Consider the following 26,140-nt stretch of genomic DNA (forward strand, 5'->3'; position numbering starts at 1 on the left):
ACTTTAATATGACTCATGAGTTGTGAGACTAATGGCTGGGATATCTTTGCGGAAACGATGCTATGAAATGGATTCTCAGGATCGTTCTGTGTCTCTGTGTGTGTCTATGTGGCAGATAACTTTTATACAGAAATGGTTGCCGTCACAAATGTGTGTTAAATGCTTGGTGTCTATGACAAGAACATTTGTTTCATGGTTTACGCGGTTTCTGGTTTTAGGATTTTCAGTGGAAGCCTGTGATGGACTGCTGGAAAACCCTACACAGAATGATCTGGCCCTGACTTTTATGGGGTCTACAGGTAAACAATCACAATGACATCAACTATCAAGTCTTAAACATCAGGTTCCATATCTCTCTCTCTTTTTTTTTTATCCTTACACCTTTCTATTAGATTGTCAAAGTGGCGCCCATTTTCTCCCCTCCCTTCCTTCCTTCTTTCCTTCCTTCCTTCCTCGCTTTCTTTCTTTCTTTCCTTCCTTCCATTTTCTTTACATACATCGCACTGTCCTAATGAGAGTTTGGTCAAAACGAAACCAGTGTTATCTGTGAAAAAGAAACAGCGGTGAAAAAAAGAACATACTTAGTGGGCACTTCAGATGTTCACTAAAAGCCGTTAAAGCAGCATTGGTCTTTGTTCATCCCTGTATAAATTCTAGAACCAGGGGGAGATTTTGTTTTGTTTTGTTTTTCAAATCAGCAGAAGAAGCAAATAAATGCCAGGCTGTCTTTTTTTTGTGTGTGTGTGTGTGTTTTGTTTTCACTTTCTCACAGCTACAGGGTCATTCCCCCGACAGTCCTGTAAAAGCTTGTCGATCTCCCGCACTACTTCCTCTGCGTCCACTGACTCTCTCCCTAGTTCCCTATTGGAACGGTCTATCTGCTCCAAGACAGAGTCCATTTCGGCAGAGTCTCGGTTGACTCGCGAATGCACCTCAGCAAAGACCCTCGCCATCTGATCGGACGCGAGGAAGGCCGCGTCTCTGGGCTGTTTACTAGGCGACAGGTATTGACTGTCAGTGGCGGTCAAGTACTGGCTGTTCGGGTCAGACAGGCCTCCCGTTTTGACTTCGCAACCATCCAGCGGCCCTTTTGTTGAGGCGCAAGGCTCCATACACGTCTTGGTCGGGCTGCTTGATGCTGAGGGCACCTCCTGGAGGAGAGGACTCAGGGCACGTTTGGCTTTGAGATAAGGTTTCACATTGGCAATGAGAATTGTGTGCTCTCGCTTGTCTTTCCCAAATGTACAAAAAGTCTTTTTCCCCGTGGGGTTCACAGTTTCGTAAGTCTCAGTCTCCACGTTCGCTTCCACCGTAGGGACAAAGAGATTTGTTCGATAATCCGCATTTTCGGCCTGGTTGGCAGTAGGGAACTGGGGCATCCAACACCGGTCGGAATGACCAAGCACCCGGCATTCGTCGGTGCAGTTAACGCACTCCTCTTGTTCTGCGAAAGCAACAAGAAAGAACAACAGTTTTAATCGGCTGCCTTGATGACAACGAGCTTGCTGGCTCGACAGCCCAGGTGCCCTCGTTACAAAAGCAATCATAATTAAACCATTTCAGGAGCGTTGCATAATAAACCTACATGTTGAGGCCATGGATTTATTTAGAACTTATTCTCAAGATATGACAACGGCCCCACAGCTCAAAGGAAGCAGAGAGAGAGAGCGTCTCAGGGGATACCCTCTCCGCTGAATTGAGCTCATTGGTAAACTCTTGCTATAGAAATCTGTTCTGGCGAAATCATTTAGGAAAACAGTGAACGGCACTTAAGAAACTCAAGAAGGCATTATCTTAATCATTTGCCCGCCCTCCGATCCAATATCGGAACGATGGCCGGCTTTGTAGACACGTAAACACTTTATAAAAATTAAACAAGCTGAGTTTTCACCTCTGACGCCTCTGTGTTCGTAATTGTTATGTTGCATGTCAGGCATGTTATGGGGGGGGGGAGGGCTTGCTTTGGCAGCTGAGAAGAGGGACAGAATTTTCTTTTACCGTGCACTTAGTACAAGCCTGCCAAGAGACGCATATTGCCATTTTATTAGACCCGCTTATGGATTGTGTAACTGATTCCGCTCTTTCTCCTATTTTTATTTTGTTTCCGTGGAAGAATGGGAACATTAATTTGCATGAATACATATTGGGGGGACCCCCCCCCCCCAGAAATTTGCATTCTTCTTAGAAGGAATAATGTCTCTAGTCGAGAGTGCTGTTTTTGTCAAAGAGATGGCAAGTGTAGTTAATGAGGTGGATTTTCTTCTTTGTCATCATATTCTCATTTCAGGAACCAGCAAAATGCTTATTTATTATTATGAGAAGTGTGTGTCTGTGTGTGGAGAGAGAGAGAGAGAGAGATGGTGTGTGCAGGTGTGGATCCCCTACATGTGCATTTGTGAGCAATGCGCCTTTGTAGACTGTGAAAAGAGACATACCAGAGCTATGGCTCAGTGGTAGAGCATCTGCTTGGCATGCAAAAGGTACAATTCCAATCCCTGGCGTTTCCAGTGTCTACATATGTAGATATATCATTGGACTGTTACGTGTGGATGTAGTCTACTCATGAATCCCATTGGCCAACTCCAAAAACGACAACTATGCTCCCTTGGTGCAAATAAACAGCATGGGAGCAACGTTGTTCCATATTAACGGTCTCTTCCGGCAACAGAATTTCAGACTAGTGACACAGAATTCTGGACTCGTTTTGAATCCATGAAGAGCTGACATCGAACAACGCAGAGGGAAAGACAGATCTCTGTTGCCATCTAAGTTGGGATGAGGCATTTCTAACGGTCCGGATGTCCAAATGGGATTGTTTGTTGTTTTCTCAACCGCTTCCCAACCGAGAGCACCCCCACAAGCTAGCTCTCTTTGGCCTTCTTCCATTATGCTGCCCTAAACTGTACACCATGGGCAGTCCAGCCATTGAAGTTCCTGGGGAAGTTCTGGTGGGCTTCATTTTCCAAAGGCCAGGAGCCCATGGGAAGCAAGGATTGCTTGACCTGGCCCAGCCCCTAGCAGGGATAGCAACCGGCACAGGCTTACAGTTGGGGTTCTCTAACGCTTACCCATGAGTGAGCCATTTTCAGCATCGTAATGGCCCACGTCCAACCAAGTGGTTCTCCCGGGATTGCTAGAGCCACAGGGCTCAGCTTGCCTTAGTCTGGCCCTGCTCCTGAGGAAAGCAACCAGGTGAGGAGTTCTGGGCCAGTGCCTGGAGAGGTTGGGGCCTGGCCACTGGAGGGGGCTCAATGGGAATGTGATGCCAACTGAGTTCACCCTTGGAAGATGCCACTTCTTCTTCCAGGCCATCTAGGGTGGCCAGGCTTCAGAGGAGGCCTGGAGTTTCTCCCAGAATTACAAATGATGTCTGGGTCACAAAAATCAGTTCTGCTGGAGGAAATGGCAGCTTTGGAAGGTAGATTCTCTGGCATCACATCCCCACCCTCTCTAGGTATAGGGTTGCCCAGTCCAATTCAAGAAATATCTGGAGACTTTGGGGGTGGAGCCAGGAGACTTTGGGGGTGGAGCCTGGAGCAAGGGTGTGACAAGCATCATTGAACTCCAAAGGGAGTTCTGGCCATCACATCGAAAGGGACTGTACGCCTTTTAAATGCCTTCCCTCCACTGGAAAGAATGAAGGATAGGGGCACCTTCTTTTGGGGGCTCATAGAATTGGGCCTCCTGGTCCAACCCTTTTGAGGAGGGGATTGCATGCTATGCTGAAATTTGGTGCTTCTACCTCCCTCCCCCCACCAAAAAAAAAACAGCCCTCCCCAGAGCCCCAGTAACCATGGATCAATTCTCCATTATGTCCTATGGGAATCAGTCACCATAGGGAATAATGGAGTGCCCAGGAGACATTTCCCTCCCCCCTCGCTTTCTGATGACCCTGAAGCAGGGGGAGGGCCTCCAAACTGGGAGATTCCCTGCCCCCACCTGGGAACTGGCAACCCTCTAGGAATCTCCCAAGCCAGAGTGGGTAACCCAAAAGGGAACTGATCTCTGTGGCCTGGAAATCAGTTGTAATTCTGGGAGAACTCTGCATACACACGCCATTTGGTGCGACCCAGGTCCCATCAGCTACCTCCTTCTCTTTTTTCTTGCATGAAGCTGCCTTCTACTATCAGAATCTTGGTCCATCAAGGTCAGGAATGTCTACTGAAACCGGCAGCAGCTCTTCAGCCTCACATCACTTACTACCTGATCCAGGCCCAAAGCCACGGGGGTGGTGGTGGTGGGGGGGCTGGCCACTCCAACCCCCTCCTTCCATCTGTACCGCCCCACCTGGCGGCCCGGCTCTCCCTGCCACTCTCACAGCCCCCACTTTCTCCACGGCCGCTGTTCTGGTGGCCCCTGATCTCCCCGCTGCTCTGGCTGCCCCACCACCCTCCACAGCACCTCCCCCTTCCTTCCACCGAAGCATCGGCTCCCAGGAACTCTTTCAAGGCTGCCTCCCCGCGCCCCCCACTGATCAGCTGATCAGTGGGAAAAGTGGTGCCGAGGCTGGTGGCTCCTATGTCCTGCCTCCTCCCCGGATTGCCACTTTTCCCGCCGATCAGCTGATCTGCAGGGGGAGGAAGGAGGTCTTGAAAGAGTCCCGGGAGCTGGCACTTCATTCAGTGAGTGGGTGGCTGGGAGGGAGGGAGAAGGAGAAGATCTTGGCTTTATATCCCGCCCTCCACTCCGAAGAGTCTCAGAGGGGCTCACAATCTCCTTTACCTTCCTCCCCCCCCCACAACAGACACCCTGTGAGGTAGATGAAGATATTGGATTTATAGCCCGCCCTCCACTCCGAAGAGTCCAGAGCGGCTCACAATCTCCTTTACCTTCCTCCCCCCCACAACAGACACCGTGTGAGGTAGAAGAAGATATTGGATTTATATCCCGCCCTCCACTCCGAAGAGTCTCAGAGGGGCTCACAATCTCCTTTACCTTCCTCCCCCCCCCCAACAGACACCCTGTGAGGTAGATGAAGATACTGGATTTATATCCCGCCCTCCACTCTGAAGAGTCTCAGAGGGGCTCACAATCTCCTTTACCTTCCTCTCCCCCACAACAGACACCCTGTGAGGTAGATGAAGATATTGGATTTATAGCCCGCCCTCCACTCCGAAGAGTCCCAGAGCGGCTCACAATCTCCTTTACCTTCCTCCCCCCACAACAGACACCGTGTGAGGTAGAAGAAGATATTGGATTTATATCCCGCCCTCCACTCCGAAGAGTCTCAGAGGGGCTCACAATCTCCTTTACCTTCCTCCCCCCCCCCAACAGACACCCTGTGAGGTAGATGAAGATATTGGATTTATATCCCGCCCTCCACTCTGAAGAGTCTCAGAGGGGCTCACAATCTCCTTTACCTTCCTCTCCCCCACAACAGACACCCTGTGAGGTAGATGAAGATATTGGATTTATATCCCACCCTCCACTCCAAAGAGTCTCAGAGGGGCTCACAATCTCCTTTACCTCCCCCCCCCCCACAACAGACACCCTGTGAGGTAGATGAAGATATTGGATTTATATCCCACCCTCCACTTCGAAGTGTCTCAGAGCGGCTCACAATCTCCTTTACCTTCCTCCCCCCCCCCCACAACAGACACCCTATGAGGTAGATGAAGATATTGGATTTATATCCCACCCTCCACTCCAAAGAGTCTCAGAGCGGCTCACAATCTCCTTTACCTCCCCCCCCCCAAAAAAAGCAGACACCCTGTGAGGTAGAAGAAGATATTGGATTTATATCCCGCCCTCCACTCTGAAGAGTCTCAGAGCGGCTCACAATCTCCTTTACCTTCCTCCCCCACAACAGACACCCTGTGAGGTAGAAGAAGATATTGGATTTATATCCCGCCCTCCACTCCGAAGAGTCTCAGAGCGGCTCACAATCTCCTTTACCTTCCTCCCCCACAAAAGACACCCTGTGAGGTAGATGAGGTTATTGGATTTATATCCTTCCCTCCATTCCTAAGAGTCTCAGAGAGGCTCACAATCTCCTTTACCTTCCTCCCCCACAGCAGACATCTTGTGAGGTAGGTGGGGCTGAGAGGGCTCTCACAGCATCTGCCGTTTCAAGGACAACCTCTGCCAGAGCTATGGCTGACCCAAGGCCATTCAAGCAGGTGCAAGTGGATGAGTGGGGAATCAAACCCGGTTCTCCCAGATAAGAGTCCACACACTTAACAACTACACCAAACTGGCTCTCCGGGGAAGAGGCACCATGGAGGGGGTGGCAGCAGCCGCGGAGAGAGCGGGGGCCACAAGAGTGGCAGGCCCTACCACCTGCAATGTAATTCAGTGGGCCTCACCCCCCACCTAAAATTTTCTGGCTATGGGCCTGACCTGATCCCTCATACTGGAGATGTCGGGGATAGAACCTGGGACCTTCTGCATGCATAGCGGATGCTCCTCTAGGTAGAGGAGATTGTGACCGCTCTGAGATTCAGGGCGGGACATAAATCCAAATCCAATAGCTTCTACCAGGGAGCCAATGCCCTTTCCCAATGAATTGTCAATAGAGAGAAGGAGGGAAAGAGAAAGAATCTTGTATTTATGCTTTCCATTTTTGCTACCTGGGATTCCCAGCACAGGCTAAATTAAATATGAAGTGGGGGAAAAAAATAGCAGGGGAGAGTGGTTTTATGAGGAAACAAGCACACTTTGACCTTGAAAGGAAAACCCAGCAGCTGTGCCTGAGGTTTCTCTCTGCTCTGCTGGGAAACAGACCAACAAACACCCCCGCCCCGGTTCTCCCCCCCCCCCACTCCCTCGGTCTCCCTCTTTTATGTCACATCATAGAAAGCAGATTTGAGGTATTGATTATCATATATTATAAGCTGCTCACTTCTCCATCAGCTTGCAGTTTCAACATGCTGCAGCTAGCAAGATGGAGAGGGGGGGGGGGGGAGAAATCGAAGCCTGTGCTTCAGTACAAGCAGCAACCCACCCACCCCAAACGATCAACACAGAGCGTGCCTCGGCCGCCCACAGCTAAATTAGTATTTATGAGAAAGCGGAATCAATTTCGCAGGTAAAAATAAATATATCACACCAGCCCTCCTCTCGCACAGTGCAGGCAAAGACCGGGGTCAGGCGCCAGGCGCCGTCGGTCTTTATTGCCCCTTGCCTCTCCCCGTCTCCTGTCGAAAACAAGCCCTTAAGAGTCCAAATGGGCCCAAGAAGCAGCGGCAGCCTGGTGGCCTTTGCAGTCTCTGGAGGTTGAGGGATAAACAATCAGACGCGCTTTGCGCACGTTAGGGAGAGCGGCTCCGAAAATAGAGCAGAGAAATTAGCATCCCGAGAAAGAAAAGGAAACAAGCTACCTGGAATTAACTGCGGCTGACAAGCTGGAGCAAGAAGAGGAAGACAATGAGCCAAGGAACGAGGAAGCCTGCTGAAATGCAGGGTGGTAAAGCCTATGGACTGTATCCCACGAATGGTGTACTCCTGCTAATTGCATTCGAATAGTCTGGGGTCCTTACATTTATGCCTTAACGTCTGATGAAATGCCGGGGTTTATCTTTTCACAGAACACAATGGACCACTGATCCATTGAGGTCAGCACTGTCTACTCTGATTGAAAGCTTCTCTCCTTGAAGATGGTTTCGGGTGGGTAACCATATTGGTCTGCCGTTCAGGAGATCCCCAGTAGACCAGCTATTGGACAAACTAGGCTTTTACTCATGAAAGCTTATTAACCCCCCCCCCCCCCGAATTGCGTTGATCGCTAAGGCAGTGGTGTCGAACTCATTTGTTACGAGGGCCGGATCTGACATAAATGAGACCTTATTGGGCCAGGCCATGTCAAGCCAAGCCATGTGTGTTCCTATTTAAGATTAAGTAGCAGAGATACCAATTTTATAAAGGGCACAGACAAACACAAAGGATTTAAAAAAAACCCCAAAAACTTAAAATATGCTTAAAACATTAGCACTCGTGGGTCTCAAAGGTGTTTTCTTTGTAGGTCTCCCATGTGATTTAGGGAACTGGGCAAAGGAAGCTCTGACTCTTTCCTTCCTTCCCCAGGGGACCGGGGAGTGGGGAGCCTCAGCCAATAGAAGGAAGAGAGGCTTGGCTCAGTAGCTCTGCTGTGCGATTGAGAAAGCCTGGCAAAGCTAGCTCTCCTTCCTCCACTGCTTCTCCAAAGGAGGAGCTTTGCTCTGTAGCTCCTGTGCGATTGAGGAAGCCTGTCAAAGCAAGCTGTGATGCAGAAGGAAGCAAGAAAGAGGGAGAAGGAAGCAGATGGCAACCAGTTGCTTGGGAGCCTGATAGGAGCCCTCTGGGGGCCTGATATGGCCCCTGGGCCACATGTTTGACACCCCTGCTCTAAGGGGCTACTGGGCCCGAAGCTACCTGAGCAGCTCTCCAGGGTTTAATGCAGTGGTCTTTCACCTCACCTACTGCCTGCCCTATTAACTGAAGATGCCACAGGGACTGAAGCTGGGATCTCTTGCATGCCACACAGGAGTTCTACCACTGAGCCATGGCCGCTCCCAAAGACATACAGAGAAAGCTGTATGTCTGGCCCGTCCAAGGCACTACTGTCTACTCAGACTGGCAGCTGCTCTCCAGGGTCTCAGGCAGAGGTCTATCACATCACCGGCTGCCTGGTCCTCTTTAACTGGGGATGCTGGGGATTGAACCTGGGACCTTCTGCATGCGAAGCACTTTCCCTTCCATCTTTGTTTCTTCTCCCCGCAGGACTAAAATTCCAACCAGCTATGGGCTCCACCTAGCATCTTTTAATCTAAGAAACTAAGGCGGGTGTTCTGCCCAGGGTGGTGACAAGAAGCCTGGAACATATTGACCCCCAACGCTTAAAAAAGAAACAAGCTCAGCTTGCTGAAGAGTTCTAGAGAATCTGCAAGCCTCCACACTCTTTTGTGCCATTTTTTTTTGTTGGTCCTAACAAAAGGTACCCAATGGCTTCAGAGCAGAGGGATTTCGTTCTGTGCCAGCATAGCTTCCTTGCAACTACTGTTGACCATACACTAGATCAGGGGTGTCAAACATGCAGTTCGGGGGCCGAATCAGGCCCCCGGAGGGCTCCTATCAGGCCCCCAAGCAACTGGCTGTCCACTGCTTCTTCTCCCTTTCTCTTGCTTCCTTCTGCATCTCAGCTTGCTTTGCAAGACTTGCTCAATTGCACAGGAGCTACAGAGCAAAACCTCTATTTTCTCCATTGGCTGAGGCTCCCTCCCCCAGTCCCCTGGGGGAAGGAAGAAAAGAGCCAGAGCTTCCTTTGCCCGGTTCCTTAGATTCCATGGGAGAAATGCAAAGAAAGCGTCTTTAAGACCAACGAGTGCTAACTTTTTAAGCATGTTTTAAGTTTTTAAATATATATATTTGCGTTTGTCTGTGTCCTTTATAAAGTTTATATCTCTGCTACCTAATCTTAAATAGGTACACGCTTGGCCCAACCCGACATGGCTCGGCCCAACCCGACATGGCCCAGCCCAACAAGGTCTCATTTATGTCAGATCCGGCCCTCGTAACAAATGAGTTCGACACCCCTGCACTAGATGTTCAAAATGAAAGCAAGAAAATAAAAACAAAAATAAGATAATGAAAATGTGAGCGATTCAAGCCCTGAAATCCATAGGGATACATTACATACAGAATAATCTATATAAGATTCACATAGAATGATCCACACTATCTACACACAGAACAATACACTTAATGATACTCGTTAGATACATACGGAATGATCCACACTAGATACAGATAGAATGATCCACACTAGATACACAAGGAATGATGCACATTAGATACACACAGAATGATACATTGAATGATACTCATAAGATACACACAGAATGATCCACACTAGATACATAAAGAATGGTCCACATTAGATATACGCAGAATGATATACACCTCCTCGGGAGGTGGTGGGCTCTCCTTCCTTGGACGTTTTTCAACAGAGGCTAGATGGCCATCTGACAGCAATGAGAATCCGGTGAATTTAGGGGGAGGTATTTGTGAGTTTCCTGCATTGTGCAGGGGGTTGGACTAGATGACCCTGGAGATCCCTTCCAACTCTATGATTCTAACACAAGTAAGCATGCAGCAATCCCTGTACTCACCAATGTAGGCCCAGAACCAATGGGCTGAAATTAAATGACGAGAATTTTCAACAAAACATTAGGAAGGACTTCCTGACCGTTAGAGCAGTTCCTCAGTGGAACAGGCTTCCTCAGAAGGTGGTGGGCTCTCCTTCCTTGGAGGTTTTTAAGCAGAGCCTGGATGGCCATTGGACAGCAATGAAGATCCTGTGAATTTAGGGGGAGGTGTTTGTGGGTTTCCTGCATTGTGCAGGGGTTGGACTAGATGATCCTGGAGGTCTCATCCAATTCTATGATTCTATGACAGTTAAGAGCGGTTCCTCGGTGGAACAGGCTTCTTCAGGAAGTGATGGGCTCTGCTTCCTTGGAGGTTTTTAAACAGAGGCTAGATAGCCATCTGACAGCAATAAGGATCCTGTGAATTTAGGGGGTCGCAAAGAGTCGAGTTGACTGTGCAACTGAACAACAAAATTTTTTGAATTTCCTGCTTTGTGCAGCGGGTTGAACTAGTTGACCCTGGAGGTCCCTTCCAACTCTATGTGTCTATGATTCTATGATACATAGAATGATAAAGAACATAGGCCTGATCCAATATGGCCATTGGCCTGATCCAATATGGCTTCCCTTATTTTCTTATGTGACACAGAGTGTTGGACTGGATGGGCCATTGGCCTGATCCAACACAGCTTCTCTTATTTTCTTAGGTGACACAGAGTGTTGGACTGGATGGGCCATTGGCCTGATCCAACTTGGCTTCTCTTATTTTCTTATGTGACACAGAGTGTTGGACTGGATGGGCCATTGGCCTGATCCAACACGGCTTCTCTTATGTTCTTATGTGACACAGAGGGTTGGACTGGATGGGCCATTGGCCTGATCCAACATGGCTTCTCTTATTTTCTTATGTGACACAGAGTGTTGGACTGGATGGGCCATTGGACTGATCCAACACGGCTTCTCTTATGTTCTTATGTGACACAGAGGGTTGGACTGGATGGGCCATTGGCCTGATCGAACACGGCTTCTCTTATGTTCTTATGTGACACAGAGTGTTGGACTGGATGGGCCATTGGCCTGATCTAACATGGCTTCTCTTATTTTCTTATGTGACACAGAGTGTTGAACTGGATGGGCCATTGGCCTGATCCAACATGGCTTCTCTTATTTTCTTATGTGACACAGAGTGTTGGACTGGATGGGCCATTGGCCTGATCCAACACGGCTTCTCTTATGTTCTTATGTGACACAGAGGGTTGGACTGGATGGGCCATTGGCCTGATCGAACACGGCTTCTCTTATGTTCTTATGTGACACAGAGTGTTGGACTGGATGGGCCATTGGCCTGATCTAACATGGCTTCTCTTATTTTCTTATGTGACACAGAGTGTTGGACTGGATGGGCCATTGGCCTGATCCAACATGGCTTCTCTTATGTTCTTATGTGACGCAGAGTGTTGGACTGGATGGGCCATTGGCCTGATCCAACATGGCTTCTCTTATGTTCTTATGTGACACAGAGTGTTGGACTAGATGGGCCATTGGCCTGATCTAACATGGCTTCTCTTATGTTCTTATGTGACACAGAGTGTTGGACTAGATGGGCCATTGCCCTGATCTAACATGGCTTCTCTTATGTTCTTATGTGACACAGAGTGTTGGACTGGATGGGCCACTGGCCTGATCTAACATGGCTTCTCTTATGTTCTTATGTGACACAAGAGTGTTGGACTGGATAGGCCATTGGCCTGATCTAACATGGCTCCTCTTATGTTCTTATGTGACACAAGAGTGTTGGACTGGATAGGCCATTGGCCTGATCTAACATGGCTTCTCTTATGTTCTTATGTGACACAGAGTGTTGGACTGGATAGGCCATTGGCCTGATCCAACATGGCTCCTCTTATGTTCTTATGTGACACAGAGTGTTGGACTGGATAGGCCATTGGCCTGATCCAACATGGCTTCTCTTATGTTCTTATGTGACACAGAGTGTTGGACTGGATAGGCCATTGGCCTGATCTAACATGGCTTCTCTTATGTTCTTATGTGACACAGAGTGTTGGACTAGATGGGCCACTGGCCTGATCTAACATGGCTTCTCTTATGTTCTTATGTGACACAGAGTGTTGGACTGGATAGGCCATTGGCCTGATCTAACATGGCTTCTCTTATGTTCTTATGTGACACAGAGTGTTGGACTGGATAGGCCATTGGCCTGATCTAACATGGCTTCTCTTATGTTCTTATGTGACACAGAATGTTGGACTGGATAGGCCATTGGCCTGATCCAACATGGCTCCTCTTATGTTCTTATGTGACACAGAGTGTTGGACTGGATAGGCCATTGGCCTGATCCAACATGGCGTCTCTTATGTTCTTATGTGACACAGAGTGTTGGACTGGATAGGCCATTGGCCTGATCCAACATGGCTTCTCTTATGTTTTTATGTGACACAGAGTGTTGGACTGGATAGGCCATTGGCCTGATCCAACATGGCTCCTCTTATGTTCTTATGTGACACAGAGTGTTGGACTGGATAGGCCATTGGCCTGATCCAACATGGCGTCTCTTATGTTCTTATGTGACACAGAGTGTTGGACTGGATAGGCCATTGGCCTGATCCAACATGGCTCCTCTTATGTTCTTATGTGACACAGAGTGTTGAACTGGATGGGCCATTGGCCTGATCCAACATGGCTTCTCTTATTTTCTTATGTGACACAGAGTGTTGGACTGGATGGGCCATTGGCCTGATCCAACACGGCTTCTCTTATGTTCTTATGTGACACAGAGGGTTGGACTGGATGGGCCATTGGCCTGATCGAACACGGCTTCTCTTATGTTCTTATGTGACACAGAGTGTTGGACTGGATGGGCCATTGGCCTGATCTAACATGGCTTCTCTTATTTTCTTATGTGACACAGAGTGTTGGACTGGATGGGCCATTGGCCTGATCCAACATGGCTTCTCTTATGTTCTTATGTGACGCAGAGTGTTGGACTGGATGGGCCATTGGCCTGATCCAACATGGCTTCTCTTATGTTCTTATGTGACACAGAGTGTTGGACTAGATGGGCCATTGGCCTGATCTAACATGGCTTCTCTTATGTTCTTATGTGACACAGAGTGTTGGACTAGATGGGCCATTGCCCTGATCTAACATGGCTTCTCTTATGTTCTTATGTGACACAGAGTGTTGGACTGGATGGGCCACTGGCCTGATCTAACATGGCTTCTCTTATGTTCTTATGTGACACAAGAGTGTTGGACTGGATAGGCCATTGGCCTGATCTAACATGGCTCCTCTTATGTTCTTATGTGACACAAGAGTGTTGGACTGGATAGGCCATTGGCCTGATCTAACATGGCTTCTCTTATGTTCTTATGTGACACAGAGTGTTGGACTGGATAGGCCATTGGCCTGATCCAACATGGCTCCTCTTATGTTCTTATGTGACACAGAGTGTTGGACTGGATAGGCCATTGGCCTGATCCAACATGGCTTCTCTTATGTTCTTATGTGACACAGAGTGTTGGACTGGATAGGCCATTGGCCTGATCTAACATGGCTTCTCTTATGTTCTTATGTGACACAGAGTGTTGGACTAGATGGGCCACTGGCCTGATCTAACATGGCTTCTCTTATGTTCTTATGTGACACAGAGTGTTGGACTGGATAGGCCATTGGCCTGATCTAACATGGCTTCTCTTATGTTCTTATGTGACACAGAGTGTTGGACTGGATAGGCCATTGGCCTGATCTAACATGGCTTCTCTTATGTTCTTATGTGACACAGAATGTTGGACTGGATAGGCCATTGGCCTGATCCAACATGGCTCCTCTTATGTTCTTATGTGACACAGAGTGTTGGACTGGATAGGCCATTGGCCTGATCCAACATGGCGTCTCTTATGTTCTTATGTGACACAGAGTGTTGGACTGGATAGGCCATTGGCCTGATCCAACATGGCTCCTCTTATGTTTTTATGTGACACAGAGTGTTGGACTGGATAGGCCATTGGCCTGATCCAACATGGCTCCTCTTATGTTCTTATGTGACACAGAGTGTTGGACTGGATAGGCCATTGGCCTGATCCAACATGGCGTCTCTTATGTTCTTATGTGACACAGAGTGTTGGACTGGATAGGCCATTGGCCTGATCCAACATGGCTCCTCTTATGTTCTTATGTGACACAGAGTGTTGGACTGGATGGGCCATTGGCCTGATCCAACATGGCTTCTCTTATGTTCTTATGTGACACAGAGTGTTGGACTGGATGGGCCATTGGCCTGATCCAACATGGCTTCTCTTATGTTCTTATGACTTCGATTATTTTCTGGGCCCAAAGGATTTCAGGTCAAGGCGTCAGGCATGACTGAGTCAGCAGTAGCATGACAGATGGACTTGGTGCCAGTGTTGAGTTCTCATCTTCATTAACCTTCACCCTACCTGTAGACGCAACCTTGTTTGACTGACTCAGATCCAGCTCCTCTACTGCTGACCAACATGGCCGGCCTCTGATATTCAAACCCTGAGTGGACAAAGAGTCCCTCCTTTCAAATGCATCAGAGTCATGTGGTCGGCCACTGTGCCTTCCCTCCCTCCCGCCCACCCCCACCCTTTGCGCTGTTCCCTATGTGAACCTCAACGAGACGCATTCATGCTTTCTCAAGCATTGGTAAAGGTAGTCCCCTGTGCAAGCACCAGTCGTTTCCGACTCTGGGGTGACATCGCTTTCACAACGTTTTCATGGCATACTTTTTATGGGGTGGTTTGCCACTGCCTTCCCCAGTCATTTACAATCCCCCCCCCCCCCCAGAATACCAATAAAACATTCCAGCACTGCATATTTAAGGTTGGTTGATTTGAGATCTCATTGTCTGACACAAGGATCCTTATGTACTTACACAGATATCTCCATTTATGTGTATGTGAGGAAGTTTTATATCTGGGTGGTGCTATTATGATGTGCCCAGCCTGGTGATAATGGCAACCGGGTCCAGCTCAGCAGCAGTCACTGCACAAGGAGGCCAGACTTCTCCTGGGGAGATGTGGCCGGGGGAGGGGAGGGAAGCAGGGAAAGGGGAGAGGCTATGGGGGCTGCCAGGGAAAGTAGGGTTGCCAAGTCCAATTCAAGAAATATCTGGGGACTTTGGGGGTGGAGCCAGGAGCCAAGATCAAGGCTTTGACAAGCATACTTGAACTCCAAAGGGAGTTCTGGCCATCACATTTAAAGGGACGGCACACCTTTTCAATGCCTTCCTTCCATAGGAAATAATGAAGGATAGGGGCACCTTCTTTTGGGGCTCATAGAATTGGACCCCCTGGTGCAATCTTTTTGAAACTGGGGGGGTATTTTGGGGAGAGGCACTAGATGCTATAATGAAACATTGGTGCCTCTACCCCAAAAAACAGCCCCCCCAGAGCCCCAGATACCCGCGGATCAATCCTCCATGATTTTCTATGGGAATAAATCTCCATAGGTTATAAGAGTTCCCCGCAGACATTTCTCTCCCCTCCCCCCGCTTTCTGATGACCCTGAAGCGGGGGGAGGGACTCCAAACCGGGGGATCTGCTGCCCCCACCTGGGGATTGGCAACCCTAAGGGAAAGAGATAATTGGGGGAAAGGGAGAGTGAATACAGAGGAAAGTTCTTGTGGTAATTCCCTAATAAACTAACAAACAAACAAATCACCCCTTTGGAACTCATTCAGTGACCAGAACATTTTTAAAGCCTTATATGGCCTGGGACTGACACATCTATGGGACTGCCTCTCTCCACATGTGCCCCGGAGATCACTGCAATCCAGCACACAACATCTACTGACCGTCCCTGGCCAGCTTTGGCCCCAGCCTGGTGGAATCAGCTCCCTCTCGAGATCCAGGCCCTCACCAAATTGTTATCCTTTCATAGGGCCTGTAAGGCGGGGCTATTCCGCCAGGCCCCTACGTGGCGTTCCATCTGTGCTTAGGGTTGCCAAGTCCAATTTAAGAAATATCTGGGGACTTTGGGGGTGGAGCCAGGGGACTTTGGGGGTGGAGCCAGGAGACTTTGGGGGTGGAACCAAGATCAAGGCTGTGACAAGCATCATTGAACTCCAAAGGGAGTTCTGGCCATCACACTTAAAGGGACGGCACACCTTTTCAATGCCTTCCTTCCATAGGAAATAATGAAGGATAGGGTCACCTTCTTTTGGGGCTCATAGAATTGGACCCCCTGGTCCAATCGTTATGAAACTTGGGAGATATTTTGGGGAGAGGCACTAGATGCTGTATGGAAAATTTGGTGCCTTTACCTCAAAAAATAGCCCCCCCCCAGAGCCCCAGATACCCGTGGATCAATTCTCCATTATTTTCTATGGGAATAAATCTCCATAGGGAATAACAGAGTTCCCAGCAGACATTCCCCTCCCCTCCCCTCGCTTTCTGACGACCCTGAAGTGGGGGGAGGCCCTCCAAACCGGGGGATCCCCTGCCCCCACCTGGGGATTGGCAACCCTATCTGTGCTATGACATAAATTTATTTTATTCACTCTCCTGGTTCATATCAGTGGCTGAGCATCTGCTTGGGAAGCAGAAGGTCCCAGGTTCAATCCCCGGCATCTCCAACTAAAAAAAAAAAAGGGTCCAGGCAAATAGGTGTGAAAAACCTCAGCTTGAGACCCTGGAGAGCCCCTGCCAGTCTGAGTAGACAATACTGACTTTGATGGACCGAGGGTCTGATTCAGTAGAAGGCAGTTTCATATGTTCATATAATACGTGCCCAACTGAGCCGCCATTTTATAATTTATTGTTTGTTGTGATCTGTCTGGTTTTAATTGCCATTTCACACTGTTTTTAGAATGTTGTTATCCGCCCTGAGCCCATCCTTGGGAAAGGGTGGACTATAAATTACCAAGAATGAAGGAATGAATAAATAAATATCCCAATTTCCAGCCCTCTGAGACATGCCGAAAACAGCCAGAGCATTCTGCGACTGCTACTGGCATTTCTTAACTTGTGAAACCGGACTGAAGGAAATTCCGCAGAGTGATGAGTGTTTCTGGGAGACAGGCTCCGACTTGGCTCATTTCCTTGCTTCCCGGAGAGATGCTACCGCTCCAATATTTTCTGCAACGTTGTTTACAAGCAAAGACACAATGAGGGAGCCGCTCCTCCAGCAATCAAGTGCTGTTGTCCCCGCTAAAATGAATGGTGGCCGGAACGCATCCTTTATCGCAGGCTATCTATAATTGGACAGAGGCGAGGCGCGGAGAAGAACAGTTGCTCTGACATGTCCCTCTAAAGCCTCAGGCTTGTGGGACTCTCCTGATGAGAACAATCAGCTGAAGTGCTACTTCTGACGCCGACTCCCATCTTTAATTACTATGGATCTTGACATAAATAAGCAGAGATAAACAAATAGAGTTCCATCTCTGCTCCCATTCGGCGTTATTCAAGAGAGCGGGGTGGAATCTGCATATTTATATCGGCCGAGGTGCTTTTATTTTTCAGTTAGGCAAAGCAATTAGGCGAGGGAGATTAGAAAACTGATTGGCAATAAATCCAGAAGGGACATTTGTTTTCCCCCTGCTGTTGTATGAAAGTCTGCATTCTCACCAGCCATCAGCCAAGACCCTTCGGCGCTCTTGGTGGAAAACCCAGGTGCTTCAGCAAGAATCTGAGCATTAATTTGCACACGGGAACTACCCACTAGGATGTTCTGCCCTACAAGTTTCAGGGAGTAGCCGTATTGGTCTGCAATGGATTTACATTTCTAATCTGCAATCTACACTTCTGATCTACAAATCTACATTTGAGTTCAGAAGCACCTTAGAGAACAGCAAGATTTTTTGGGGGTATGAGCTTTTGAGAGTCAGAGGGACCCTCTAAGGCAAGGGGGTCAAACATGCAACCTGAGGGCCAGATCAGGCCCCCAGAGGGCTCCTATCAGGCGCACGAGCAACTCCCTGTCATCTGCTTCCTTCTCTCTCTCTTGCTTCCTTCTGCATCACAACTTGCTTTGCCAGGCTTGCTCAATCGCACAGGAGCCACAGAGCAAAACCTCTATTTTCTCCATTGGCTGATCAGTGCATGAAGCAACTTATGTACAAAAGTTCGCAATGCCCAGCCATTTCATGTTTCCCCCTGGGTCTTAGGCTCAAAGCATTGACCATGGGATTTCTGTAATGAATGTCAATAAGTCAAAAGTACATTTGCGACTTACAAGATGCACCTGAACAACACCTGAACAGCATACTCAAGATTGCCTCAGCACAGACGTCTCTCGATTTTGATGCAATAATTCAGAGCAAGAGGTGTCAGTTTTCAGAAACCGTTAAATAAAATATTGCGAGAGTGCGAAACTTTTAAACATGTTTTATTTTGAGTTTTTTTTTTTAAATAAATCTTTATTCCTGTTTGTCTGTGTCCTTTATAAAATGTATCTCCGCTAACTGGCATTATGTTTTATGCCACACACGGCCCGGCCCAACAAGGTTTCATTTATGTCAGATCCGACCCTCATGATAAATGAGTTTGACACCCCTGCTAGGTGTTCCTGGACTCAGATCTATATGTTCCACTGCAGGCCACCATGACCATCCTCTAAAACAGGTAGAACGGAGATCACTTAATTCTGGCTGACCGGCGTGCCTGCATTTGAAGAAGAAGACTGCAGATTTATATCCCGCCCTTCTCTCTGAATCAGAGACTCAGAGCGGCTCACAATCTCCTATATCTTCTCCCCCCACAACAGACACCCTGCGAGGTGGGTGCGGCTGAGAGCGAGTTTGGTGTAGTGGTTAAGTGTGCGGACTCTTCTCTGGGACAACCGGGTTTGATTCCCCACTCCTCCACTTGCAGTTGCTGGAATGGCCTTGGGTCAGCCATAGCCCTGGCAGAGGTTGTCCTTGAAAGGGCAGCTGCTGTGAGAGCCCTCTCCAGCCCCACCCACTTCACAGGGTGTCTGTTGTGGGGGGAGAAGATATAGGAGATTGTGAGCCACTCTGAGACTCTGTCCTTGGAAGGGCAGCTGCTGTGAGAGCCCTCTCAGCCCCACCCACCTCACAGGGTGTCTGTTGTGGGGGGAGAAGATATAGGAGATTGTGAGCCGCTCTGAGACTCTGTCCTTGGAAGGGCAGCTGCTGTGAGAGCCCTCTCAGCCCCACCCACCTCACAGGGTGTCTGTTGTGGGGGGAGAAGATATAGGAGATTGTGAGCCGCTTTGAGACTCTTCAGAGTGGAGGGCGGGACATAAATCCAATGTCTTCTTCTTCTTCTCTCCTAGAGGCTGCCCTTTCAAGGACAACTCCTAGGAGAGCTATGGCTGACCCAAGGCCATGCCAGCAGCTGCAAGTGGAGTAGTGGGGAATCAAACCCGGTTCTCCCAGATAAGAGTCTGAACACTTCACCACTACGCCAAACTGGCTCTCCACTACACCAAATTGACTCTTTCTCTCTCTCTCTTGTACATCATGTCTTATTTTTGCTGTCAAGTCACGGTCGACTTGCGGCAACCCCGTAGAGTTTTCAAGGCAAGAGACGCGCACAGGTGGTTTGCCATTTCCTGACTCTGTGCAGCAACCGGGCACTTCCTTGGTAGTCTCTCAACCCTGCTTAACTTCTCAAATCTGATAAGATTGGGCTATCCAGGTCAGGGTTACAGCAAAGGAAGCCAGAGTTAATTATTGAACAATATTCTCCATATGGGAAGGAAGGTGGTGGTGGGGGGTGGGAGTGAAGTAGATGACTAAGTGGGTTGATGTACGTGTCAGCTTAATGTAAGGCTAAACCAGGATGTCAGAGAACAGCGTCAAGAAGGTCTGGAAGTGACCCCTTTCAAGACAACTGTAGCTGCAGCCAGAACCAGCAGCCTCTATAGTCACCTAAACTGTGATTCTGCCTGTAGACTGGAGCAGAGTCTGCATTGAAAAAAGCCCAGAACTGGAAAAAGTCCAGAAAAGGGCAACTAGAATGATTGAAGAAGAGCCCCGTGGCGCAGAGTGGTGAAGCTGCAGTGCTGCAGTCGCAGCCCTCTGCTCGCGACCTGAGTTCGATCCCAGCGGAAGCTGGTTCAGGTAGCCGGCTCCAGGTTGACTCAGCCTTTCATCCTTCCGAGGTCGGTCAAATCAGTCCCCAGCTTGCTGGGGGGTGGGGGGGAGTGTAGATGACTGGGGAAGGCAATGGCAAACCACCCCGTAAAAAGTCTGCCATGAAAACACTGTGAAAGCAACGTCACCCCAGAGTCGGAAATGACTGGTGCTTGCACAGGGGACTACCTTTACCTTTTTAGAATGATTAAAGGGTTGGGACACTTTTCCTATGAAGAAAGGTTAAAATGCTTGGGGCTCTTTAGCTTGGAGAAACGTCGACTGCGGGGTGACATGACAGAAGTTTATAAGATTACGCACGGGATAGAGAAGGTAGAGAAAGAAATACTTTTCTCCCTTTCTCACAATACGAGAACTCGTGGGTACTCAATGAAATTGCTGAGCAGTCTGGTTACAATGGATAAAAGGAAGGACTTCTTTACCCACATGGAATTCACTGCCACAGGAGGTGGTGGTGGCTACAAGCATAGCCAGCTTCAAGAGGGGATTGGATAAACATATGGAGCAGAGGTCCATTAATGGCTATTAGCCAAAGCATATTGTTGGAACTCTCTGTCTGGGGCAGTGATGCTCTGCATTCTTGGTGCTTGGGAGGGGCAACAGTGGGAGGGCTTCTAAGTGTCTTGGCCCCACTGATGGACCTCCTGGTGGCATCTGGGTTTTTTTGGCCACTGTGTGACGCAGAGTGTTGGACGGGATGGGCCATTGGCCTGATCCAGCATGGCTTCTCTTATGTTCTTATGCAAACATTACAGTGAGGCCAAACATATTTGTACAAAACGCAAGAACAGGGAAAGGTGATCATTACCTGAGAATTTTCCTTCTTTACAGCGGGCCGGTCCACAGATCCCAACAATGGCTCTTTGGCCTCTCCCTTGCTGTTCTGGAGGGAAATTGGACCTGTGAGTTACAGAGAAGGAAACAGTCTCATGCCAGTCTCCCCCCGCCCCCCCCAAAAAAAAATCCCTCAGAAAAGTCAGCAAAAAGTCAAGTTTTTCCCTCACAGCGTGATTTCAAACAACAGGGGAAAAGGTCTGCGAATGTCAGTTATGCAACATTCCATATTCAAACCTGATAAATGTGCCAAGTTTAAAATTCGGATTCAGATTTCTTTCCATTGCGGGATCAAAACGTATTCCCCCAAGCCCACTCCAGTTTGCCACAGAGCACTTCTTGCCATCGTTTTCTCTGCGAGTCGTTTTGCTCCCATTTCAGGAGATCAGTTCCAAGCAAAGCCTGTGCTCTTCTCAGTTCCACCTTCTGCCTTGGCTCAACTTCCTTGCATAACCTAGCAACTGGCAGGAGACGGGGAGAGGCAGGGACTTACTACTGCAGCTGAGGGGAGTGGGAACCCTGATCGTTGTTGCTGTGGGATGACGCAGGTTGCCCGATCTGTGTTTAGGGCTGCCAAGACCCTCCATGGTGCGGTGGGGGACTCCTTTTGTGCACACAAAGTGCGTGGCATTATGACATCACCCGGATGTCCCATCAACGCACCGGGCGCAGAGTGCCAGGGATGCTCTAGGATTCATGGTAAAAACTCTATCGTATCATAGAGTTTTACCATGAATCCTAGAGCATCCCCAGTGTGGTGTCCCCGGCATGATGATGTCACTTCCGGCTGATGTCGTCGTGTAGGGCATGTTGCACGGTTTTGGGGGTGGTGATCTCCCCAGTGGCCTGTTCCATGGAGACTTTGGGGGTGGATCCGGGACAGGGTGGGGTTTGGGGAGGGGAGAGGCCTTAGCCTGGCACAATGCCATAGAGGCTACTCTTCATAGCAGCCATTTTCTCCAGGGGAGATGATCTCTGCCAACTGGAGATCAGCTGTAGAAGTGGGAGATCTCCAGGCCCTACCTGGAGGCTGGCAACCCTATCAGATGACATCACTTTCAATGTGACCTAGAAGACTGGCATTCCACTGAGTGGAAACTCTAGTAGCACTCTCCACAAAACGCCATGTTCTAGGTGACTTCTAGAGGGTCATCCTGGCATGATGTTGGAGCTTCTGGATCACAGCGGTGGCAATGTCACCCTGTGCAGAAGGAGACTGCCACCTCCTCGCTTTGCTGGCTCACTCCCACCCACCACCCAGATGAATGTTGGGAGATATTCGTGACAATTACCAGGAGCGAGCCCACCACGAGCTGGTGAGCCTAGCCAGATCCTTCTTCCACACAGTAAGCAATGGCGCTCTCTAAGAGTTCAGAACAAAATTTTACGGAAAGTATTTTGCCAAGTCTAAGACCTCATTCATACGGCTAACCTTGAATATGCTGAAGTCAACCAACAGGGATCCTCTTAAAATGGAGCTTACGAATAGGCCGAAGAACTCAACCGATCCTTTAAAAACTCACTGAGAAGGTGGGTTGAAAGAGGATGACAAACAGCTTGCTAATGCTGTCTGTCTAACTAAACTCTCTGTAGTTAAATTTATTCTTTGTGCTCTTAAAATTGGGAGCCTGCATGTCTCACCTAAACCCAGGGATTGATTTGGTGTTTGTTTTTTTTTAATTTAAAAGTGTATTTATATTTAAAAAAAAAAGAATTTGGGACTTATAAACATTATTGCTCATGTGTTTTGGCACATCGGTGCTCAGATTTCTGGACAGGAACAGGCTAGGTACATCAGTCAAATCCAAAGGTTCCCAACCTCCAGCTGGGGGCTGGAGAGCTCCAGGAATTACAACAGATCTCCAGACCAGGGCCGGTACGTGGGAGGAGAAGGAGAAGGAGAAGAAAGAGAAGGAGAAGGAGAAGAAGAAGAAGAGATTGGATTTATACCCTGCCCTTCGCTAGCCAAAGGAGTCTCAGAGCATCTTATAATCTCCTTTCCCTTCCCCTCCCCACAACAGACACCCTGTGAGAAGAAGACGACGACGACATTGGATTTATATCCCGCCCTCCACTCAGAGTTTCAGAGCGGCTCACAATCTCCTTTATCTTTCTCCCAGGTTGACTCAGCCTTCCATCCTTCTGAGGTTGGTAAAATGAGTACCCAGCTTGCTGGGGGGGAAGCGTAGATGACTGGGGAAGGCAGTGGCAAGCCATCCCGTAAAAAGTCTGCCGTGAAAACGTTGTGAAAGCAACGTCACCCCAGAGTCGGAAACGACTGGTGCTTGCACAGGGGACCTTTCCTTTCCGAAATAATTATGCCGCATTTTACAGACAGGGAAGAAAGAGCTCAGTCCAATCGACGTGAGAACTTCATCCCATGCTCAGCACTTAGCCCAGAAAAGCCTCTCCAAGACACAAAAATTTTGAGAGGGCTCATTTCTCAAGATGTGCCATTAACAACCATGAGCCAAAGATAACTGGAAATGAATGATATCGGAGCGGTTATGGTGTCTTGCAGAGAAGGGCACGGTAATTTTTGTGCTCACTTCTAGCTGTCTTCCAGCAAGAACAAATTGTTAGTTGCGTTCAAGAAAACCAGGCTTAGTTCTCAGAGCCAACGCTGCAATAATCCTTGGGAGAGAGTCCCATCGATCAATAGAGGGTCTTAGCTTGGACGAAATGTGCAACCACATTCACAGTTGGATTTACAAGCCGGAGTACAAAGATCCTCTCAAAGAACAGCTTTGAAACTGTTTTACATGTGAACGGAAGAAATACTGAACATTTCTACTGTACAGAAGGACAAAGCCTAAGACGGTGGTGGTCTCAGTCACAGCCTTTATATCGCACGTTCATTGAATGGGTTTGTCTGAGTCTCCTTAACAAAACATGCAGAAAAGAAGAAGACTGCAGATTTATACCCCACCCTTCTCTCTGAATCAGAGACTCAGAGCGGCTTGCAATCTCCTAGATCTTCTCCCCCCACAACAGACACCCTGTGAGATGGCTGCAGCTGAGAGAGCTCTCCCAGAAGCTGCCCTTTCAAGGACAACTCCTGTGAGAGCTATGGCTGACCCAAGGCCATTCCAGCAGGTGCAAGTGGAGGAATCAAACGCGGTTCTCCCAGATAAGAGTCTGCACATTAAACCACTGCACCAAAGAGGGACCCATGATGGCCTGCGGAGAACAGGAGATTGCATCTGACCCCTCCCATTCTTACTGCTTCCTGTCTGGTTTGCCATTTCCTCCCTCCCTTTGCCCAGCTGCTTTGCCGACCCTTGACTCCGGGGTCTCATTCTCCCACCCCAGCTCCTTCCCACATACTCAATGGCTTTTGACTTCTCTCCCCTCCCAGCTCCATCTCTGCCTGCCTTCCAGGGCTGGATTAACAATTACGCCAAGTAGGCACCAGCCTCTGGGTCCCCATGCCTTTAGGGCCCCCGGGGCTGGCTTCCCCCCTGGTTTCCCACCTGCTTGCAGTCCAGTTTGGCGTAGTGGTGAAGTGTGCGGACTCTTATCTGGGAGAACCGGGTTTGATTCCCCACTCCTCCACTTGCACCTGCTGGAATGGCCTTGGGTCAGCCATAGCTCTGGCAGAGGTTGTCCTTGAAAGGGCAGCTGCTGTGAGAGCCCTCTCCAGCCCCACCCACCTCACAGGGTGTCTGTTGTGGGGGAGGAAGGGAAAGGAGATTGTGAGCCGCTCTGAGACTCTGATTCAGAGAGAAGGGCGGGGTATAAATCTGCAGTCTTCTTCTTCCAAAGCTACCATTTTGTCCAGAGTACCTGATCTCTATAGTCCTGGGATCAATTGCAATTCCAGGAGAGCCAGTTTGGTGTAGTGGTTAAGTGAGTGGACTCTTATGTGGGAGAACCGGGTTTGATTCCCCACTCCTCCACTTGCACCTGCTGGCATGGCCTTGGGTCAGCCAGAGCTCCGGCAGAGGTTGTCCTTGAAAGGGCAGCTGCTGTGAGAGCCCTCTCAGCCCCACCCACCTCACAGGGTGTCTGTTGTGGGGGAGGAAGGGAAAGGAGATTGTGAGCCGCTCTGAGACTCTTTGGAGTGGAGGGCGGGATATAAATCCAATATCTTCTTCTTCTTTTTCTTCTAAGGCAGCTTCATATGTTCATATGTTCATAAATAGAGGGTCTTACTTTGGACTAAATTTCCTAGGGGGCCCTGAGAATCTGACTGTCTAGGGGCCTCCACAGGGTTTAATCTGGCACTGCTGCCTTCTCGCTAACCTGCACCTCACCCTTGCCTTTGCTACGGTGGTCATGGTTGCAAGACAACATGCTGCTCAAACTCTGGATAGCAGCTACACTTTTTAGAGTCAGCTAACCCCCACCCAGATATGAATTGAACATATCTGACTTTTGCACAAAACCTACTGTTTCCCCTAAATTTGCCGCTAGCAGAGATATAAACTTTATAAAGGACACAAATACAATTAAATCTATTTTTTTTAAAAAAACAAAACCTTAAAACATTAGGACTTGTTGGTCTTAAAGGTGCTTTCTTTGTATTTCTCCCATGAGATCCAGGGAACTGAGCAAAGGAAGCTCTTTCCTTCCTTCCCCAGGGGAACAGGAGGGGAGGAGCCTCAGCCAATAGAAGGAAGAGAGGCTTGGCTCAGTAGCTTTACTGTGCTATTGAGAGCGCCTGGCAAAGCAAGCTCTCCATCCTCCCCTTCCACCCCAAGGGCAGAGCCTCAGCCAAAGGAGAAAATAGAGGTTTTGCTCTGCAGCTCCTGTGCAATTGAGCAAGCCTTGCAAAACAAGCAGTTATGGAAACGGAAGCAAAATATAGGGAGAAGGAAGCAGATAACAGCCAGTTGCTTGGGGACCTGATAGGAGCCCTCCAGGGACCTGATTCGGCCCGCAACTACATGTTTGACACCCATCTAGGATTTGATGGAAACTCTATGGTGGCCTGATGCCATTTCTGAGGTGAACCCTGAAGAGATGGCATGTTTCTCTGGGATTTAATAGAAACTCTATGTAAAACCACATAGTGAACCCCGAAGAGATGGCATGTTGCTCTGGGATTTAGTAGAAACTCTATGTAAAACCACAGAGTTAACATTGAATCCTGAGCAGTGTACAGTCACTTTTGGGTTTGGCCCAGAAGTCATGTCACATCATC

The 26,140-nt window shown here is 48.8% G+C and overlaps 1 protein-coding gene across 1 annotated transcript in view; it reads right to left on the minus strand.

The window, feature by feature from the left end:
* Positions 1 to 449: 449 nt before the first annotated feature.
* PCDH17 (protocadherin 17) overlaps positions 450 to 26,140 on the minus strand; it is a 303,250-nt gene continuing 277,559 nt past the window's right edge. Inside the window, 2 exon segments of the mRNA XM_060235221.1 lie at positions 450 to 1,444; positions 20,969 to 21,043. Coding sequence (XP_060091204.1) covers positions 759 to 1,444; positions 20,969 to 21,043 — 761 coding nt within the window. The 3' untranslated portion in view covers positions 450 to 758.

The sequence above is a fragment of the Heteronotia binoei genome, chromosome 3 (genome assembly GCF_032191835.1).
Source record: "Heteronotia binoei isolate CCM8104 ecotype False Entrance Well chromosome 3, APGP_CSIRO_Hbin_v1, whole genome shotgun sequence".
In the NCBI taxonomy this organism is placed as follows: domain Eukaryota; kingdom Metazoa; phylum Chordata; class Lepidosauria; order Squamata; family Gekkonidae; genus Heteronotia; species Heteronotia binoei.